The 18657-nt window shown below is 49.0% G+C and overlaps 1 protein-coding gene across 1 annotated transcript in view; it reads left to right on the forward strand.

Annotated features, from left to right (window-relative positions):
• Nucleotides 1-2911: 2911 nt before the first annotated feature.
• The window catches only part of zeb1b (zinc finger E-box binding homeobox 1b), a 51890-nt gene continuing 36144 nt past the window's right edge, over nucleotides 2912-18657 (forward strand). The window contains exon 1 of the mRNA XM_083936617.1: nucleotides 2912-3017. Within this exon, the coding sequence (XP_083792743.1) occupies nucleotides 2960-3017 (58 nt within the window). The 5' untranslated portion in view covers nucleotides 2912-2959. The remainder of the gene's footprint in view (nucleotides 3018-18657) is intronic.

Consider the following 18657-nt stretch of genomic DNA (forward strand, 5'->3'; position numbering starts at 1 on the left):
GAGGATCAATACTCATTTTCAGGGAGCAGCATGATCCCTTAATGTAGTGGAGGATGGCTGCTTACCCCCCCCCCCCCCCCCCCGCCTCAGTTTCAACTCCCCATAGGAAGAGCAGGAGTCAGCCTTTCATTTCGATTTCACGGCCCACTTTAGTTAAGACAATTTCTCGGTTTTCCTGCTGATGCTGTTATTCAGGTGGTTAGCACCTGTGCGGGGAGAGTTTGCCGGGCCTTTGTGATATAAACCGCCTGTCCTGATGTGTTCGTTTTAGTGTGAGGAGGCTGTTTTTAGGATTTTAGACCCATGTCTTGTCATTGACTTCTCTGACCCTGCATCCGTCCAAACCGTCAAGAAGCCTGCGTGCATCTCACACAACCAGCCCCGTGTCGTTCCCCTTTGCTTGTGTATGAACTTGCTCTGGTACAACACACACAGAGCGACCGGCCAGATCAAATAAATCACCCTGTTTTACTCCGGTTGTCTCCGGGCTGTTCCGTACCAGCAGTGGTCGTATAATTGTTATTCTTTGTTTTCCACAGACTCTGAAAAATGACTTCATGCTAATGGCGACGCGATCCAAGGAAAATGGGAGAGATCGGACTTTCCATTGGATAACAAGCATCCTATTTTTCCAGGCGCGGTGTGCGGGGAGCACCGCTAGGACTGCACGGTCAGTCGAGCGGCTCATCATTGATCTTTGCTGATGCAGACTGTTTCTGAGGGCTTTTTCATCAGGGGAGGCAGAGAGAGAGAGAGAGAGAGAGAGAGAGAGAGAGAGTCTGGGCACCCTCCCCTCACCGTGTCCCCTCTCAGGCGGGCCGTCTATTGGCGGAAGAGGCCACCTGGAGCAAGTTTGGAGGTGTTGTTTATGCTAAAGCTATTACTCTCTGTCTGGGCAGCGTGCCCTGCTCTATAGCTACTGAATTATTCAGCCCAGAGATCTGCCATCATACGTATACAAGCTGTCACATGTAGCCGAATGGTACGCTGATCGTCCAGCAATGGGGAGTTTGTTACCTTGAGTCGAACTACTTGATAGGTAGATTTATATCAAGGCTGTAAGCTCGTGACATAATATGTAGTATATGGTTAAATGATGAACTCCTGGAAGTGCAATCCAAATATATCCTGTGGAAAGATGGAGATTAAAGCGGTTAACGTCCGCATGCTCCCTGAAACATTCAATTCAATTCAAATTCAAAAAACTTTATTTGTCCCCGGGGGGCAATTCAGGGCACACAGAGCAGCAAATCACGACAGTGCAACTATACAAAAACATTTTAACCTAACACAAGAATAAAGTGTAAAAGAAGAGTAAGTGTCAGGATGTTAGTGTGTTAGTACAGGTAGGATAAGTGTCAGGATGTTAGTGTGTTAGTACAGGTAGAATAAGTGTCAGGATGTTAGTGTGTTAGTACAGGTAAGATACATCGTCGGCGTGAGATGTAGAAAGACATGCGTGTATCAGATGTAAGCAGACATGTGAGCGGGTGTATAAGATGTAAACAATGTAAACATGCAGTAGACTGTTGAAACAGGTATAAACAGAACTGTAGTGCAGAGAAGATATAAGTGGACAGTGATCAGATTCAGATGAGGTCAGACATGATACATGTGTGTAATGAGCAGACGTAAACAGAACTATAGTGCAGTAATAGAGTATAAATATAATATATAACTATAAGCTAGATAATAAAGTGATAGTGGTGCATGGCAGGAAAACAGCAGTCTAAGTATATGCTAGCTCTGTGTAACAGATGAATACTGAAGAATAAAGTGACCATAGTGCTGTGATGGATACAATTCCCAGTGATTACGAAATGTCATGGCCTCATTTAACAGTCACAACACAACAAAAGCAAAACCGGCGTCCCCGGCCCTAATGCCACAATAGACGGAATGATGATAACACCTCTCACATGCCAGAGGTCCAAGCACCAGAAACCTTAGAGTGATCCGCCTCGAGAATAGCCACCGCCTGGCAGCGACTGCAGCTCCTCTGACCTATAATTGCATGTCATGGGATCTGAAGCGTCGCTCGTTCTGCGCTGAGTTCATAAACTTCATCTTTCCTGTCACTATGTGTTTCCAGAAGAATTCACCTCAAACATGTGATCCTGGAGCTTTTTTTCCTCTTCTATTTACACAGAGGCTTCTGTTATACTAGTGTGTGTGTGTGTGTGTGTGTGCGTGTGTGTGTGTGTGTGCTCAGGAAAACAGCAGGGTTTTTCTTAAGGTGGAGGATCGAATCAGTGATGACAGTCTCATGACCTCTTCCTCTCCAACACACGCTCTGTCTGCTGTTTCTGTCCTACTGTGCTACACACACACACACACACACACACACACACATGCGTGCGCGTGATGTAAGCGGCAGGTCTGTAGGTCAAAGTTAGGTAGCAAAATGACATACTGTGCACTAATTATGTCACAGAATAATTAATCTGACTTCAACCAATTAGGCTACTGTGTGTGTGTGTGTGTGTGTGTGTGTGTGTGTGTGTGTGTGTGTGTGTGTGTGTGTGTGCGTGTGTGTGTGTGTGTGTCAATACAAATGCCAAATACAGCACAATTCTTTTCTTTTTTCTTGTTTTTTTTTCAAAACAAGCAATAAAACCCTAAATAAAAGAGGTACAGTGGGTGTTTTTGTGTTGTAAACAATGCTTTCTGCTCTAAATAGACATAAATAAATGTGTTTTAAATACACACACATTAGAAAAAGGCTGGGCAGGTAGAGCGCGCTTGCAGTCACCCCCCCCTCCTCACTTCCAGTACTTAGCCGCCTATGGACGGTGCTGGCAGCGTGGGTCGGGGAGGTGCGGGAAGGTGATGTCGTAAAGCTGAGTGTCGTAAACCAGGTGCGGAGAAGGGGAGGTGAAGGGGAGGGAGGGAGGGAGGGGGGAGAGGGGGTGAGAGAGGAGGTGACTCTCCGGCAGCATTTAGACACAACGAAAGGATCATGGCGGATGGCCCCAGGTGTAAGCGCAGAAAGCAGGCGAACCCGAGGAGGAACAACGGTGAGTTAAACTACTCCCGACGCGGAGCTTTGCTTTCGGGGAGACGGTCCGGAGCGTGTCCCGTCTCCCGGTAATTTCACCGAGTACTTTGGCAGCCCACAAGTCCGGTTTTTAGTCACCGAAAGTGCTGGGAAGTAGCAAGTGAGCGCTGTATTAGAGCCCTATGTGGTGTACCGTTATACCTGGGTCGCGTCTCTCCCTCCGCCTAGCGGTCCGCTGCACCGGGGACCGTTATACGCACCTCACCCCGTAATGAGCGGAGCAGCTTTTGTCTGCACTTTATACTTCTTTTGCCCCTTCACACACACTTTGACCCTCTTTACAGACTCCGTGCTCATTGATTTTCTTTCATTTTGTCGAGTTTTTTGAGCCCGGCACTCAACTCGGACCTGTTTGTGAGGGGGGGAACACGCAGGCTACCTGGTTGTTATTGCGGTCCTCGACACCCCGGGTCGTCTTAAGCTAAATTCGGGTTGAAAACAACACAAGACGTTGCTTTGTTTGTGTCCAGAAAATGTGTCGGACAACGCTTGTGTGTGTGAACGCGACTGTTTGGGGTGTTCTCCCTTTCTTTCGCTCACTCGTAGCAGGTAGCGACAGGACACTGTTGCTGCACCACCGGGGCTGGAGAAACGCAGTTCTCCTCACTGAACCGTGCCCGCTATACGTGCTCCAACTTGGGGTTATATTATGGACGACAGCAGGACGGTGTTTTAGAGGCAGGGGAGGACGGAGAATGCGCGTTGTTGCGCCGGAGCACGTTTTTTAAGGACCGCACTATTTTCTTCACCCTCCAACTTATTATAGTTATAGTTCCGTGTCGTCCGTGCTCGTCCCGGGTTGGACCGCGGGTCCGGGGCGGTGAAGTGCCCGCAGAAAGCTCAGCAGAAACACGGCTGGAGGTAACGGAGGTAACGGAGGTAACGGAGGTTCCGGGGGACGAGGGTATCTCACGCGCTGTTTGTGTGAGCAGGGCGAGCGCGGCCCATATAAGGGCAGCGGATCCTCTCCAGGCGCGCGCCGGGGACCCTGATCCTCGCAGGACCGAGGGCGCACTCGGTGTTCTTGTCTTCTCCGCCAGTCTTTTGCTTTATTAATATATATATATTTAATTAATATTAATAACACAAGAGGATACATAAGCTGCGGTCCGGTGTGCGGAGCTACGGGGGTCTGTGTCGCGGTGTGGAAACAGTGTTTACGGTTACAAAGTAGCCCGTGTGGCTCCGCTCGGGGATCCTCTGTTACTATATGTCTATTACACACACACACACACACACACACACACACACGTACACGTTAACTCGTCTTAGTGTCACGGTAAAGCTAAAGGACTTTGCCGAGTTTCAACCTCTGTTTTGCCGTATTTTACCGTGTATTTACGCCCCTGGGTTGAACCTGTCGAGCGACAAACCACTTACTTTATATAATTATATTTTATTTTAAGAAAGCTAAAGCGGTTTTTGTCGCGGTTCGGACAAAGTGTGTTGTCTGTAAGAGCTGTCCCCCTCAAGTGTTGTGCCACCCAGTGTTGCTCAAAGGAACTGGGGCAACGCAGGGGGAATTCATTCGGTCAAAACAAACCTGTACGGTCAGATAGAGGACGGACAGACGGACGGGCGGACGGACGGGCTCGGTAATTGGCACTACTTTCTGTAAAAACAGTCATTAGTGTGAGGAAATGCGTGTGTTCTTGAGCGGTGCTGCGGTCGTGCGAACTCCCCCCGGATACCTGATGCATGACGCGAAGAGGGGCTTGTTTTTTATGGGTGCTGTGGTTGTTTTCCACTGTCAGGTCGTTTCTTTACGGGGTGTGTTCAGCTTTGCATCCCCTCCCCTGGAGCGTTTGTCCGGCTTCATACGTGCACAGCGTGGACACACCTTCAATAACGCTCCGGCTGTCAAGGTGCTGATATCTCTGCCTTGGTAAAGAGAGGCAGTGCTACTCTGGGATGTCATTTGTTGCCTTTCTTCCACTCTTTCTTCCTCTAACTCTAACTAACAGGCTTTCATTAAACAGTGCCACAGGCCTATTGATATTTAAAGTCACATCCTTAACCAAACAGATGGGTTCCCTGTGACTTCTCCCTCATTTGCATTTGCTTCAAAGAGCCTCCAAGGTCCGCTTTTAAGTCCCCACTTCCTAGCACCTCTGACAAGGCTGCTGCTGCTGATCTGTCATGTAAATCAACATCTCTGCTCTATGAATGGGATTACTCAGTTGAGTCAGTCTGAAGGCCGATGGTGTTTTCATACCCTTGGTTTTTGGTACAGTTTTCTAACAGATTGGGATTTTAATACGTGCTGCTGTCTTTGGAGAAACCCACTCCAGCCTCGCGTCCACAAGTACAGGCTCCTATAATTAAGGAAGCCCCCGAGTTGTGCCCAGCTTGTTCTGGTCAGTCTGCTCTGCCGGGTCCCTGGCGAGCGTGGCGAGCCGAGATCAAGGTGAGCTCCATTCCCCGCTGTAAACAGAGAGGTGTTAACAGCCTGCAGGACGACAGGTGTTTGCAATCGGCGGGGTACTGCAGCTTCCTTTGTCGCTTCCCCCCCCGAGGAATAGCAACCGTTCCCCACAACGGTAATTTAACACAGCAATTTGGGAATAGAGGAATGTGCCCGGTGTTAACATTCCCTGCAAAAATAAACAGGGCTGTGCCGGGACAGTTGTGTACCCATGCGCAGGAGCCGGGGGCCGATGTTTGCGGAACAGTTACGGAGACACCTTGAAACGAGTGTGTGTGCAGGTTGCGTTTCTATTTATCTGACAAAAATCACACGGGTCATTTGTCTCATCCCCTAAGCTGTCTCGCTCTCCTCCCTGTCTTCAGTCTTCCCTTCTCTCTCTCTCTCTTTCTGAGGCACGCTCTCTCTCTCTCACACACACACACACACCTTGGTGAATCATCCATCAAACAAGGAAAATGAGGTTGTGGGTTCGGTGCTCGGCAACAGCCATGCAATGTTGAAGAGCATGTTTATTGCCCTGGTAAAACTATACTCAAACTGTACTCAGTGCCCCAGACCCGCTCACTCCGTCTCAAAACGCCACCACATGCTGTAAGTTTGCAGGAGAACAATAAAAACAATAGTGGAGCTGTAGCTACAGTTTGCTAGGAGAAACAGGCGCAGTGTTATTGGCTGGAGGGAAGACTTGGGAGGGGGGGGGGGGGGGGGGGGGGGGCTCTGTAGCGGCTCTGTAGCGCCACATGCCACTCCAGTGTTTTAAAAGGCATCTGTTTACATTTAAAAGGTCCACCCCTGTTGTGTGAAGAGTTTGGAGGAAATTTTTCATTTATCTCACTGCTTTGCACCAACTTCCTCAGCAGCTTCATCTCAAAAGTGCCGAGTAAGGAGGAAATCCCCCCTCCAGCGCTCCCCGGTCTCTTCCCTCTCACTCCTCCTTCCAGGGCCAGTCCTTTATTTCGGGGGGTTAAGACACAGTAGCCAGGGGTGCTGTTGATTGCCCCCTGACCTAGGCACCCATGCGTGCCTAGAGTATGACTTCACTTTCCCCCTCCTGTGCCATTGTGAGGCTTCCAGCATGTCCAATTGTGTTTGTGTTAAAGTCTGTTCAATGAAAAGGGAAGAGAGGAGGAGGAGGAGGAGGAGGAGGAGGGGGAGCGCTGGAGCTGCAGCTTTTTCTCCGCTCCCTCCTTCTCTCCGTCCAAGCCTCTCTGACCCCTTAAACTGTGGGCTCCCTGTGGAGCCCAGAGGGGGGATGGAGTCCAAACTAGGAGCATACGTGTACATGTATGTTAGGGCCTGAACGATGCGGGATTTTTGAGACTGATACCGATTTTAGAGTGGAAAGATGAAACAATATGGCGGCTAATAGTGTGATTTTTGGATCTGGAGCTAAAATAGCCATTATCTATGTGTGGTATAGACATTTTGTACCGATATGACTCTGCAAAGGCACTGATGAGGCTGCTTTCTCAAACAAATGACTTTATTATAGACACATTACACATTATACATGCAACGTATTACGTACATACAATGTATCATATACAATGTATTACATTGCGGAGCATTTGAATTAATATAAATGTAATTAATAGCTGTATGACACCATTTCTAAAAGACCCCAGGCATGGTTTTCTGCTTATGTTCTTTAAAGAAAGTTGTCATATTGCAAACATACACACTGATACCAATAGATACCAATACGCCTGTGATAGGACAATATCAGCTGACCGATAATATATGCTGATCGATGTATCGGTCTGGCTCTAATATGTATAAATACATACATTTGATTCATTTAATTAATGAAATCATCGTCACTCTTGTTTGTTTTTGTTAAGTTATTCAGGAAAAAAAGTTGTGTTTCTGGGTGAGCTTCATGTCCCAACACGTCCATCGGGGTGAGAAGAGGCCTGTCCTCATCTGACCATGTGATGGAAGTGAAACGATGTGATGTACGACCACACTCCCACCTCTGTTAAGGCAGCTTAATGATTAGCTGCTCCCATGGAGGCTGAGAGCATTAGCCTATAAAAAGGTGCTCTCCCTTCGTAAAGAAGGAGTTTTAAACCCAGAGTCAGTTTCAGTAACCCCCTTAACTGCGCTTGGATGTGCTTTATTGGGGTTTGTGTGGCTGAATGCTTAAATGAACCATTGTGTGTTGGGGCTTTAGTGAGAAAGCCTGAGGAGAAAGAGCCTAGTTACCTTTGCAGTTTGCCTGCTCTACCTCATACACTTTCAGTGGCAGAAGAAAAGGCCCATTCAGCGGGCCCGGCATGGGGAGGGAGAGCCCTTTTCACACTCGGCTTGTGGGAAACTTCTCCTCCATACTGTGCATGCCATTTGCATATGACCCATTCTTTTCCCAAAGGTCCCTGCGAGGGAGGAATCCATGGAACGTTCGCAGAATTCATCAAATCCCTCTCTCACACAGCCCCTCGGGCCCTCGAGAGTCTGCTTTGCAACACTCCGTTTGACATTTTTGTCTTGGATATGTAGCCTACGTCTGCGTCACGCTCGCTCGCTTTAACGCTAACGCCGACGCATCCCCGTGGCATTTATATCCCGTGTATTTTAAAGTGGCAACGTGCTACCCAGTGCGCTATTTTTAATGTCAGGGTGAAGGCTTAATTTGGCACAGCAGGCAGGAGTTTCCCCAAATCCCCAGCGTGGGCCATGAGGGGTCCATCTGCATGACAGGACAATGTGATGGGGCCGCGCACCTCGGAGGCTCCCTGACTGACGCTGACGCAGCCATCCGCAGATCGCCAACACTCTCCCCGAAAGGACAGAAATATTGTGCACAGGGGGGGTAATGCAGGGATGAGGCGGTGGGAGCTTGAAGCGACGCATAAGCTCAGTGGGCTGAACGAAAACACAACCGTTGCTCTAGAGCAAAATGTGCCCCCCCCCCCACCCCCCCCCCCCCCCCAGAATAACAGCCTGGACTTCTTCTTGCCGTGTGTTAAAGGTCCTTTAGTTACTGTAACCAGAATTGTTGCCCTGCGACACCACATGTGGACCAACATCCATACGCACATGCTGGTTGTTGAGTGTTGGTCTGCAGCAGCTCTGACAGCCTTGACCCTCAACACTCTTGTGCTGTGTTTGTTGCACTGCGATGTGGGGAGGAGAGCTCAGTTAAGTGCATCATGTAAGCTAACTGAGCAGAAAACATACAAAGCCTCCTCTGCCCTCCTCTCCTCTGCTCCCTCCAAAGCAGTGAATCACGGGCAGACAGGTGTGTTTTGCAAGATGACTTCAGCCCCACACACTCTCCGTGTATATTCTTCTTTTCTTCCGCATTAACTTGTTCCCTTCCTTCCCAGCCCCTCCCCACAAGTGTAGGGTCGAGAGATAATATTCTCTAGTAGTGTGTATACTTGAGGGAGAGATTACCTCTAAATTGCCGTCCTGGTGGAGGTAAATATTGTGTATGGTGCGCCCAGCGCTGCCTGCTGATGTGTGTTTTTAATCATGTATTTGGTGGCTACTCTCCGGGTCCACACCGAGTCCCTTTGGGCCCGTCTGCCGACTCCTCCTCGTCCCCCAATCATCATCACCACCACCTCCTCCGTACCCTTCCCGCCCATCCACCCCCTCCCCTCCCTCGTGGTCCTCAGTGGAGCGGTTAATGAAAAAGACTGGACTGACACAATAGGCAGAAGGCGGGCCCGGTGAGGGGCTCTCACGCCAGCTTGTGTTTATGGTAAAAACTCATCAGGGCAAACCTCTGCTGCAGCTTCACTTCAGACCACCTGACTGTGGGTTTGGGTGTCTTTTGTAACATCTTATTGACACAGATGTTGGTATTTAGTGCCTTTTTAAATGTGCTTGACCTTACTCTAGCCCCTCAGTGTTTCTGTCTGCGGGGATGAAGCCAGATGACATCAGATGAGTAGTAATCTGCTGCCATGTGTTGTGCTTGAACACAGCCTGGCGGTTGGCTTTTTGCCAGCCTGCTATGATGACCATATTGATTTTCCTCTCCAGCACACAGAGCTGATAATGGCCCTCCTGAGGGGGTACACATTCATATTCACACACCTATTCCAGTGGCACAGACTGTGATGTGACTGACAAATCAAATGCCCCGGCGAGCTAGCTAGGCTAGGCTAGGCTAGGCTAGGCTAGGCCAGCCCTGTGACAGCTCCAGAAAAAAGAAAAAAAAAAAAACCCTTAGTCACCCTGTTTGTTAGTCAGAGAGAGGGCCGGCTGCTATGTTGAATGTCAACATGGATAAACATCCACACAGGATTAATGAGAGGAGAACGGTCAGCCTGAAAACAGAGGGGAGGGCAGAACGGAGGGAGGCAGGGAGCATCATTTAACTCATGAGTGTTTTGTTGGGCTCCCGATGACCCCGCTAGTGGGACCTAACCGAAGGAGGCAGCCAAGCCTGGAAACATTGACATTGTCATTGACTATTGTAGGAGGAGAGATACAGTACGTCTCTGTGAGTAAGACAATACAAACGTTAAACGCAGCCTGGGCTAAACTGACAGTAGTTCTTTAGAGCGGTACACATATCACAACAAGACGGATAAAAGTTATGTTTTCAAAATGACAGATGTGATAACTATAGGTCAGTGGTGGATGCCACCCTTCCACTGCATGGCACGGCACGGCACGGCACGGCACAACTCGCCTCGACTTGCTCTCTTTTGGCTTTAGGTCGGTAGCAAAACACTTTTCTATTATCACCTTCAGGAAGCTGAGCCGATACTAGAAAGTGGAATTAGAAGTACGAGTGTGATGTTGAAGTGGATGTCAAGGCCATTTTCACGTGGCGTCGCTATGGCGATCAGCTGCAAATCTTGCCTCCGCTGAGGGGATGCTATCCGCAGTGGAAAGCAAAGTACATCACTCCTTATGTTTCTTATTTCTACCACTTGGGTGTCACTATTCGTTCTACTAATTTGAGGTATTTTGTCACATTTAACCTTGGATCTGATGTTGCGTACAGTACTCTTGTTGACCAACCTGTAAATGTAGGCTGTCCACCCTTTACGTCTTCTAGAGCAAAGAACATGGTGCAGCTTTTTTTTTTAACACTGGGTCTTAATGACTCTGGGAACTGGAATGAAGCCTGTGCCCTTTGACCCGTCTCAGCCCACCTGTCCTCGCTCAGCTCACCACTACCAGCGCTCAGGTGTTTACAGTCAAAACACACCGGGGCCCTACATAAATGCATGCGTGCGTGATGTGTGTGTTGTAGGTAGTGAAGGGAGTAGAAGCCCTCGCATCTCCGTAGCCAGGCGATCACACATCTGTCTTCTTACTCATGCTGACAGCGCCCTCCCCTCTCTAGTTACACTGACGCCGGCGCCTTTGCCTTCCAGTCAATGAAGCATGGCCTTTAATTGATCATATTTAGAGTCGTACGACACCATCAATTAGTGCTTGCTCATCACTTGTTTGTTTGTTCTGTCCCACTGTTCCCCTTCATAACACCAATCAGTAGTGGTGTGATCTGTTAGCCGCATGCCAGTGTACTTATAACATCGACAGAGCCCCACCCTTTGGCCCGACCATCAGGTGCTCGCCTCCGCTCTCCTTCTGTGACCCCCTCATTCTCGTTTCCCATAAAGCGTCTCACTCTCTGGCTCCTCCCTGAGCTCCTCGTTGCCAGCGTATTCTTCCCCTTTTGCCGTGTCTCTTTCTCCCGTTCCATTTCTCTCTGGCAGCTGCCTTGGCTCCGAGTCTCCAACACCAGCAGGTGCTGTAGGCATGCAGCAATTCAGCTACACAGCGCTCATAAATAACACCTGACAAAAGTATAAGAGAGCCAGAGCTACGGCCAGAGTGAGGGAGGGAGAGAGGGAGAGAGAGAGAGAGAGAGAGGCGGAGATTGAAAGTTTCCTCTGGCAGGAGAACAGGGTGTGGCTCACGGTCAAATGCTGGCCTTCTCCAGAAGGACATGTTCAGAATAGAGAGACAGAGAGACAGAGAGAGAGAGAGAGAGAGAGAGAGAGAGAGAGAGAGAGAGAGAGAGAGAGAGAGAGAGAGAGAGAGAGAGAGAGTGTGTGTGAGCAGCAGAGAAAAGAGGAGGAATGTGAGCTTTTTTCGCTGTAAACGTGTGAATGTGTTGCTTGTTCTTCGGAAGTTTTGCGCTTCTCCTCAATGCCAACTTTTCAATAAACCCCTTTCATGCAAATTTCTATTAAATGGCTCTTTTTTAAACCCAAGGCCAACACTAAGTGACTGGTTAAGGAGGAGCCTGAATTTGAAGGAAGGGAGCGTTATCTTTCCTGTAATGAGGATGTAAGAGCTCGGAACAATGTTAATTGTGCTCTAAAAGCAAATGAAGAGGTCAGGAGAGAAATTATATGCACACTTTTATAATCATCATCAGTAATGAACCAGCACTCGGCATAAATGAACCCATAAATCAGGGCTATTAATGAACACCGCTCAAAATCATCATCCACGCTGTCTCTTTGTCATTTTGTGTCATCTTGCGCTCTTCAAATCCACCCACGGCAGACACACATCCTGTCTCATCGGGAGCTATCGATCAGCGTCTCAGGGCGAAAGGTTAGTTTGTCATTTTCTCCTGCCTCTCCGCGAACAAAACCAGGAAGTGTGTGAGAGATTACGGCCCAGGATGCAACCTGAAAGCCCTTTATCTCTGTGAAAACAAGAGGCTTCCTGTGGTCCTGCTCCCGTCCAGGCCACCTCCACCCCTCCTTCACCTACCCGGCCCCCCAGCACCTGTGGCAGCCTATTTAAGGCTCCTCGTAAGGGGCCGCGGAGACCACAAGCCGGGGCAGACAACATGAAAGCCCGGGAAAAGAATCAATGGCGAGCGGCAGACCCGTCTATTTCACAGCACACAGAGGGCGGAGAGAAACAGCGTCTCTTTTCAGACACACGAAAAAGATTTGGCGCTGTAAATGTAAGTGGCGCAAGGGAAGGGCAGTTTTTTTGTTGCCATACCGTTGAGACTTGGAAATAGGGCAGAAGAACACTACGACTGTGTCAACCCAACGGCTCCCAGTGCTTCCAGTCACCTCTGAGCTGCCCGTAAAGAGAGCCAGGGCACGTGACACATAGGCCCAAAGAGAAAATAGTCCTGTCATGCCAGTGTCATTCTTACGAGGAAGTTCATTTAAATTGCCTCTTGTGTTTAGCGAAACAGTTGCCAAATTTTGTGAAAGATCTTTCCTCTCCACCTCTCATCTGGTATTTTGGATGAGTAACTAATCTGAAACTTTTTGGTCACCTAATGCTGCGTCGTTCACCCCAAACCACAGAAAACACTCCCCTGCTCCTGTGAGTTGCAGCCACAGCTGGCAGTGATGGTTTGTCTTGACGCTGCCCTGTGCTGAATTTCAATGACCCCCCCCCCCCCCGTCCCCGTCCCCGTCCCCGTCCCCGTCCTCCCCCTGGTCCTATTATGCCATCGCTGCTAACTGGCTCCTATTCACTGCAGTGTCCTGACTTCCCATAGGGGCCTAGATAAACAAGGGCTATTCAGTGGCTGAAAAAGCCCACCCCCTGCCAGCCTCGGTCTCTCCTTGTTTCAGTGCCAGGCTGCAGCGCGTCTCGCTCGCCACCGACGCCAGCATCAGCGGGCAGCGTGCCATCGATTCTTCCGCACCACGCAGCACACTTTGAGAGATTAAACTTAGACTTCAGCGTGATCACTGATAAATGGCTGCCGCTAATGTAACATGGGAATGATGAGGAAGGCTGAAGTGGTGTGCCTCTCTGCATCGGTGTGGATGATTCTGTGTGAATAAGTAGAAACAGTGTAGAAAAGTGTGTGTGTGTGTGTGTGTGTGTGTGTGTGTGTGTGTGTGTGTGTGTGTGTGTGTGTGTGTGTGTGTGTGTGTGTGTGTGTGTGTGTGTGTGTGTGTGTGTGTGTGTGTGTGTGTGTGTGTGTGTGTGTGTGTGTGTGAAAGAGGGAGCAGTTATCTGTAGGTGTGGTGTGATGTTGCAGGCCAGGCTGACTTCCTGTTGTTTTAGTCCATCAGGGAGAGACCAGGGGTGGGGGATGCTCCCATGAGACTACCCCGTGAGAGTCACATGGTCTGGCTGCAATGCATTTAAAGGCCATGTTTGTGTGTGTGTGTGTGTGTGTGTGTGTGTGTGTGTGTGTGTGTGTGTAGCTCAGAGTGTTAAGCGTGGTTTGTGAGTGCATTCCTGACCTCCACCTGAATTCTGGCCGAAGCGTGAACGGGCTCTTCCTCTCTCTCCTTTTTCTGTTTCATTTGTCCGCCCTTCCCTCCATCCTTCCTCCTAATCAACAGATCTCAGAGGACAACCACACATCTCCCCGGGGTGCCTCTCCAGTTCTCCCTCTATCTCTCCCAGCCAGATGTTTGAAAGCTGTTTGTTTGTTTATCCAATGGAAGTCACTTTGATTGATGCCCGCCATAAAGCTGCGCCTGCACGCCGACGCCACATACCTCTGTATTAGAGTCAAATATTTTAAAGATAGCCGGTTAAATTGCATCAGCACTTGTAGTTGAAATGATTACAGATGTCACTGTGATCGCTGGCGACTGCGGGTCATCGGTAAACAAAAGGGGCAGTGTCCCTTCCACTGTAATGGCGCTCCTGTCCAGCCCACCTCCATCATTCCCTGACTCGCCTGCTAATTTAAAGCAGTGCCCTTGTAATCGAATGGCTGTCTGATAAATCTACGAATCGGGACAGACGTCCGGCGGGGGTGTGTGTGTGTGCCGGTGACACAGCGTCTAGACGGGCTGAGAGGTGAGCAGACGACTCCGACGTGATTCAGATCCAAAGGAATCTCATCCCTGCGCTCTCCTGGTCGTGTCTGCTGACGTGGAGCGGCATCTTAACCAAATGTGTTCCACCTGAGCGTCCCAGGGTCAAGTCCTCAGGAGGACAGGGAGAAAGTCTCCGGCCGATACGGATTGTTATGGACACGCACGGTGACTCTGAAGCACACCCTCAGAAATAACATTAGAGTTGATTGAAGCATGCATTATGGTAACAAGGTAGCGGGCTTGTATTTGGGTCAGGCTTTATCTAGCCCTCGTCTTAGGAGAAGGCAGAAGCCCGCGGCTGAATTCCACCTAATAATTGTATTGCCCCGTGACAGATAACATTGATGTAAAGCTGTTTATTGTGGATGATGAGTCTATTGAACCCAGCAATGCTCTTTCCCGTGTCCTTGGGGAGCTTATCCCTCACGCAGGGCCGCTTGTGTTTTTATTAAAACCCAGGTTTAAATGGACCAGGTCCTCTGATCGACAAGCAGATTACCCAACTAATAAAACATACATCACGATATATAGAGAGGCCCCTCTGAGACCCCGGCTATTAATATACAAATATGGAGGATTACTGTCTGCTTGTCTCCATGGCCGTGGAGAGGGGATTAGGGTCCTGGTCCAGACAGATTGGATTTAATGTGTGTGTAAGACTAAACGATTGCTGTACTACAAAGCTTTTATGTATATGTGGACTGATCTGCGCTCTCTGGCTGACGTTATAACATCCCGTTGTGTTTGTGGATCGCTTACATGCGTTACATGCGTGCGATCCTCTACTTCGACGCACCATACCACCAAGTTAGTGATCTGCACTAACCTTACTCTTATTGTTAGTCAGAAGTGTTGTTGGCCTCTCTGTAGCAAGTGTGTACTTTGCTGATAGTTAGTCTGTTGTGACGACTCAACAATAGACGACTAAACTTTTAGAAGAAGAAGAAGAATTACTTTATTAATCCCGCAACGGGAAATTCATGTTACACACACACACACACACAGGCCCAAAATACACACACATGCACAAACAGGACCTATATACATGCGATTAAATCGAGAGATGTCAGAGCGAGGGGGGTGCCAATGGATCGGCGCCCCGAGCAGTTGGGGGTTCGGGCACCTCGGCAGTGCCCAGGAGACCCTCCGGTTCCCAGCCGAGTCACCTATGGACTGAGCTACTGCCGCCCCAAGTTCAACTACTGAACTAAACTATGTGTAGTATAATAGAATCATTTTCCTTAAAGGTCCCTTATTTAGTTAATTTTGCACATGTTTACATGCTGTAATGTGTCCATACTGTCTGAATATCCCTGGATTCCCCCTCTGTCTGAAACGCTCTCTCTTTAAAGCTCAGTCTGTTCTGATTGGCTAGCGTTCCCAGGTCTCCTGCGTCTGTGCTCTCAGTGTCACTGTACCCGGGGGAATGACTGTAACAGCACTGTGGTGGCACTAAATAGTACAGTTGTGACATCACAACCGTACAGAAGTCCCGACGGCTCGTTTGAACAGTTTCTGTCTGTGCACATCTGTGGGTATTTCACTGTTGATCGAGAGTTTTGATACTTTCACAGTATTTGTATAGCACCTCAACCTGCTTTAAAAAAACAAAAATGGGCATCTCACTTTTTACAATATGGGACCTTTAATAAAATGTTCATAATAATCATAAATAGTATCAAAATGAACAGTTGCCGACTGCGATTTACCCGTAAGCAGGGCCACCTGTGACACTCTGTTGGACGGGTGGTGATCGACATACACTGTGTACGACTGTCACAAATGTCCGTGTGTGTGTGTGTTTCCAAATCCATGAAAGATAGGTGTGAACCCGTCACATTTGACAGAACGGTGCCTTTGCTACTGAGGGTGCCACGACCTCTCGGGCTTAAATTCTTTATGAACGTCTCAGACGTCTGAAACAGATCAATTCGGCACAAAAACATAACAGGAGACTGCAGGCACGCACGCACACACACACACACACACACACACACACACACACACATACACACACGCACACACACAGACACACACACAGAGACACACACACAGCACAGACTAGCAGAGAGAAAATCATATGACTCTCTTAACTTACAATCAACAATTTCATAGTCTACAGAATGTGCAACAGTGAGAAATTAGTCTCAGTCTGGCATACATATTGTTCACTCTAGCAGCTAATATGACTCCACTTCAGCCTGACGCACTATTGAATTGACAAATTACCAGATAATGCACAGAAATGAGGCTCCTTCACAGGCACAGGCTTTGATTAAAACAGCAATCATAGAATATACACATTTTCACTTCAATCAAAATATTTGTCTCTCTATTCGCGGTGATGAGAGAGACTTCAGCGCGTGTGGAAAGCTCAGGAGTCTGCGTCCTCACATGCTGCAGACGTAGGGAATAAAACCTCCGGAGATTTGTTTTAAGCTGAAGCTTCTCCTTCAGTATTAAACTGTCGCCGTAGGGGAATCCTCATGAGGACAAGCTAAGATCTTTAAGGGATTTACGCACAGACACAGATGAGAAAGGTAAAGACTGGGATTCTCAGCGGGCTACGAGTGACTACACTGACTGTGGCTATAATCAGTAAAAAGTGAAAACACGTGTAGTATCCTACCCCACAGATGTCCTAGAGATAGCACTCGCTGTGTGTCCTTTACCTGTTTTAACATGCGGCCCACACAGAACACACACACACACACACACTCACACACACACCCTGGGCTGTTTATCCCCAAGGGCGCCCAGCTAAAGGAGAGAGAGCCCCTTAATCATGTCCCTGTCCCACGTCCTCGTTATCAGCCACGATTAATGAGCTCTCCATTAATGAAAAAAAAAAGGAGGTGCCAACCCCTCCTGTAGGAAAGAGGCAAGGGGGGATGATGTGTGTGTGTGTGTGTGTGTGTGTGTGTGCGAGAGGACTGATCGTAAACGCTCCCCAGGTGCAATGACATCACCCTCCAAGGTAGATATGATAACTGTCACAGCTCGCTTTTGTTCAGGGTGACAGGGCATGTGTGTTTGCTTAAGTGTATTTGCATGCACGTGTGTGTGTGTGTGTGTGTGTGGGTGTGTGTGTGTGTGTGCGTGTAGACATGTGGCCTCACGCACAATACTCTGTTTTGATTGTCCAAACCCAACCTCTTGGGTCTAATCTGTTTTGCCTTTGTATCTCCGTATATCTGTCCTCTTCTTTTGTCTCTGGTGGCTATACGGCGTGAGGAGGGCGCACGGGAGGGAGGCGAGGGATAAGGAGCGCTTGATGAGACAGTGGAAGAGGAGGAGGAGGAGGAGGAGGAGGAGAGGGCGGCAGGTGCAACGGACACCCGGCGCAATCACCGGCGCTCGGCAAAAGCGGCGACAGGAAATCAAGGTTGTCTTGGCAACCTGGCACTATCGATTAAGCGCGGCCGTCTTCGAGCTCACATCAGAGTCCCGATGGAGATGGTGATGCGTTGGGTTTCAGGAGAGGGAGAGAGGGGAGAAGCAGAGCTGATGCCGGACTAAGAGCAGGAGGAAAAGGGGTAGCGGGTGAGAGTGTGTGTCTCACCAACACTCTGCCTCCGTCCTCCTCACCTGGACATCCACCTCAGCTCCCTGTCGCTCTGGATTACTTCTCATTACCAAGTCATTTCAGTGGTCGAGGTCTTCTCGCAAGAACCACGCAAACATTTAACACTCTTGTGTCCCTGCTACGTCCTTTGCACTCCCTCCTTGCGTCCGTCTTTATATGGCTCTACGAGAGCACAGTTCCCTCAGTGTGTCCAGGCCATCACTTCACATTGTGCAGTTTGATTTAAGGCCCCTGTGGCACACACGAAGAGTTTACTTTCCTGTCTCAACAGGGCGAGCGGGTCGCCGCGCAAACCCCAGCGTGCACACAGTGATTTCACCATAGTCGTACGCTGAGGTGGTGATGTTGCATAAGCCCTGCACAGGAGTAATCGATGCGCAGTATTGACTTGTGAGGAGGAGTATTTTTGGCTGATACTGCACTCGGTTGGTGTATCTTTGAGAGGCCATGTCTCTTTCACACTGGCTCCCCCTCTCTCTTTCTTCTCTCTCCTGACAGAAGGTGAAATCGCCCTGTCCCAAATCCCTAGCAGATGTGTCCTCCCTCTCTCTCTCTCTCTCTCTCTCTCTCTCCGTATCTTCCCATTTTATCCTTACTTGCCTCTTTATGGAATCCATTTATTGCTCAGACTGTCCTGTCCATCATCCAAACCCACTGTTTTTCCTCACCTAAAGTCAACACTTGACAGAGAGTGGAGAGGTGTTGCTGGAGGAGATCTACTGCTATCTTCTTATTGGAAGGACAACACTACAAAACTCTCCCTGTCTCCCTCCCTCCCTGCCTCCCTCCCTCTCTCTCACTTCCTCCTACCCCCTGTGGTCAGTTGAACACAGAGCCGTCCTCT

The sequence above is a fragment of the Echiichthys vipera genome (assembly GCF_963691815.1).
Source record: "Echiichthys vipera genome assembly, chromosome: 21".
Taxonomy (NCBI): domain Eukaryota; kingdom Metazoa; phylum Chordata; class Actinopteri; order Perciformes; family Trachinidae; genus Echiichthys; species Echiichthys vipera.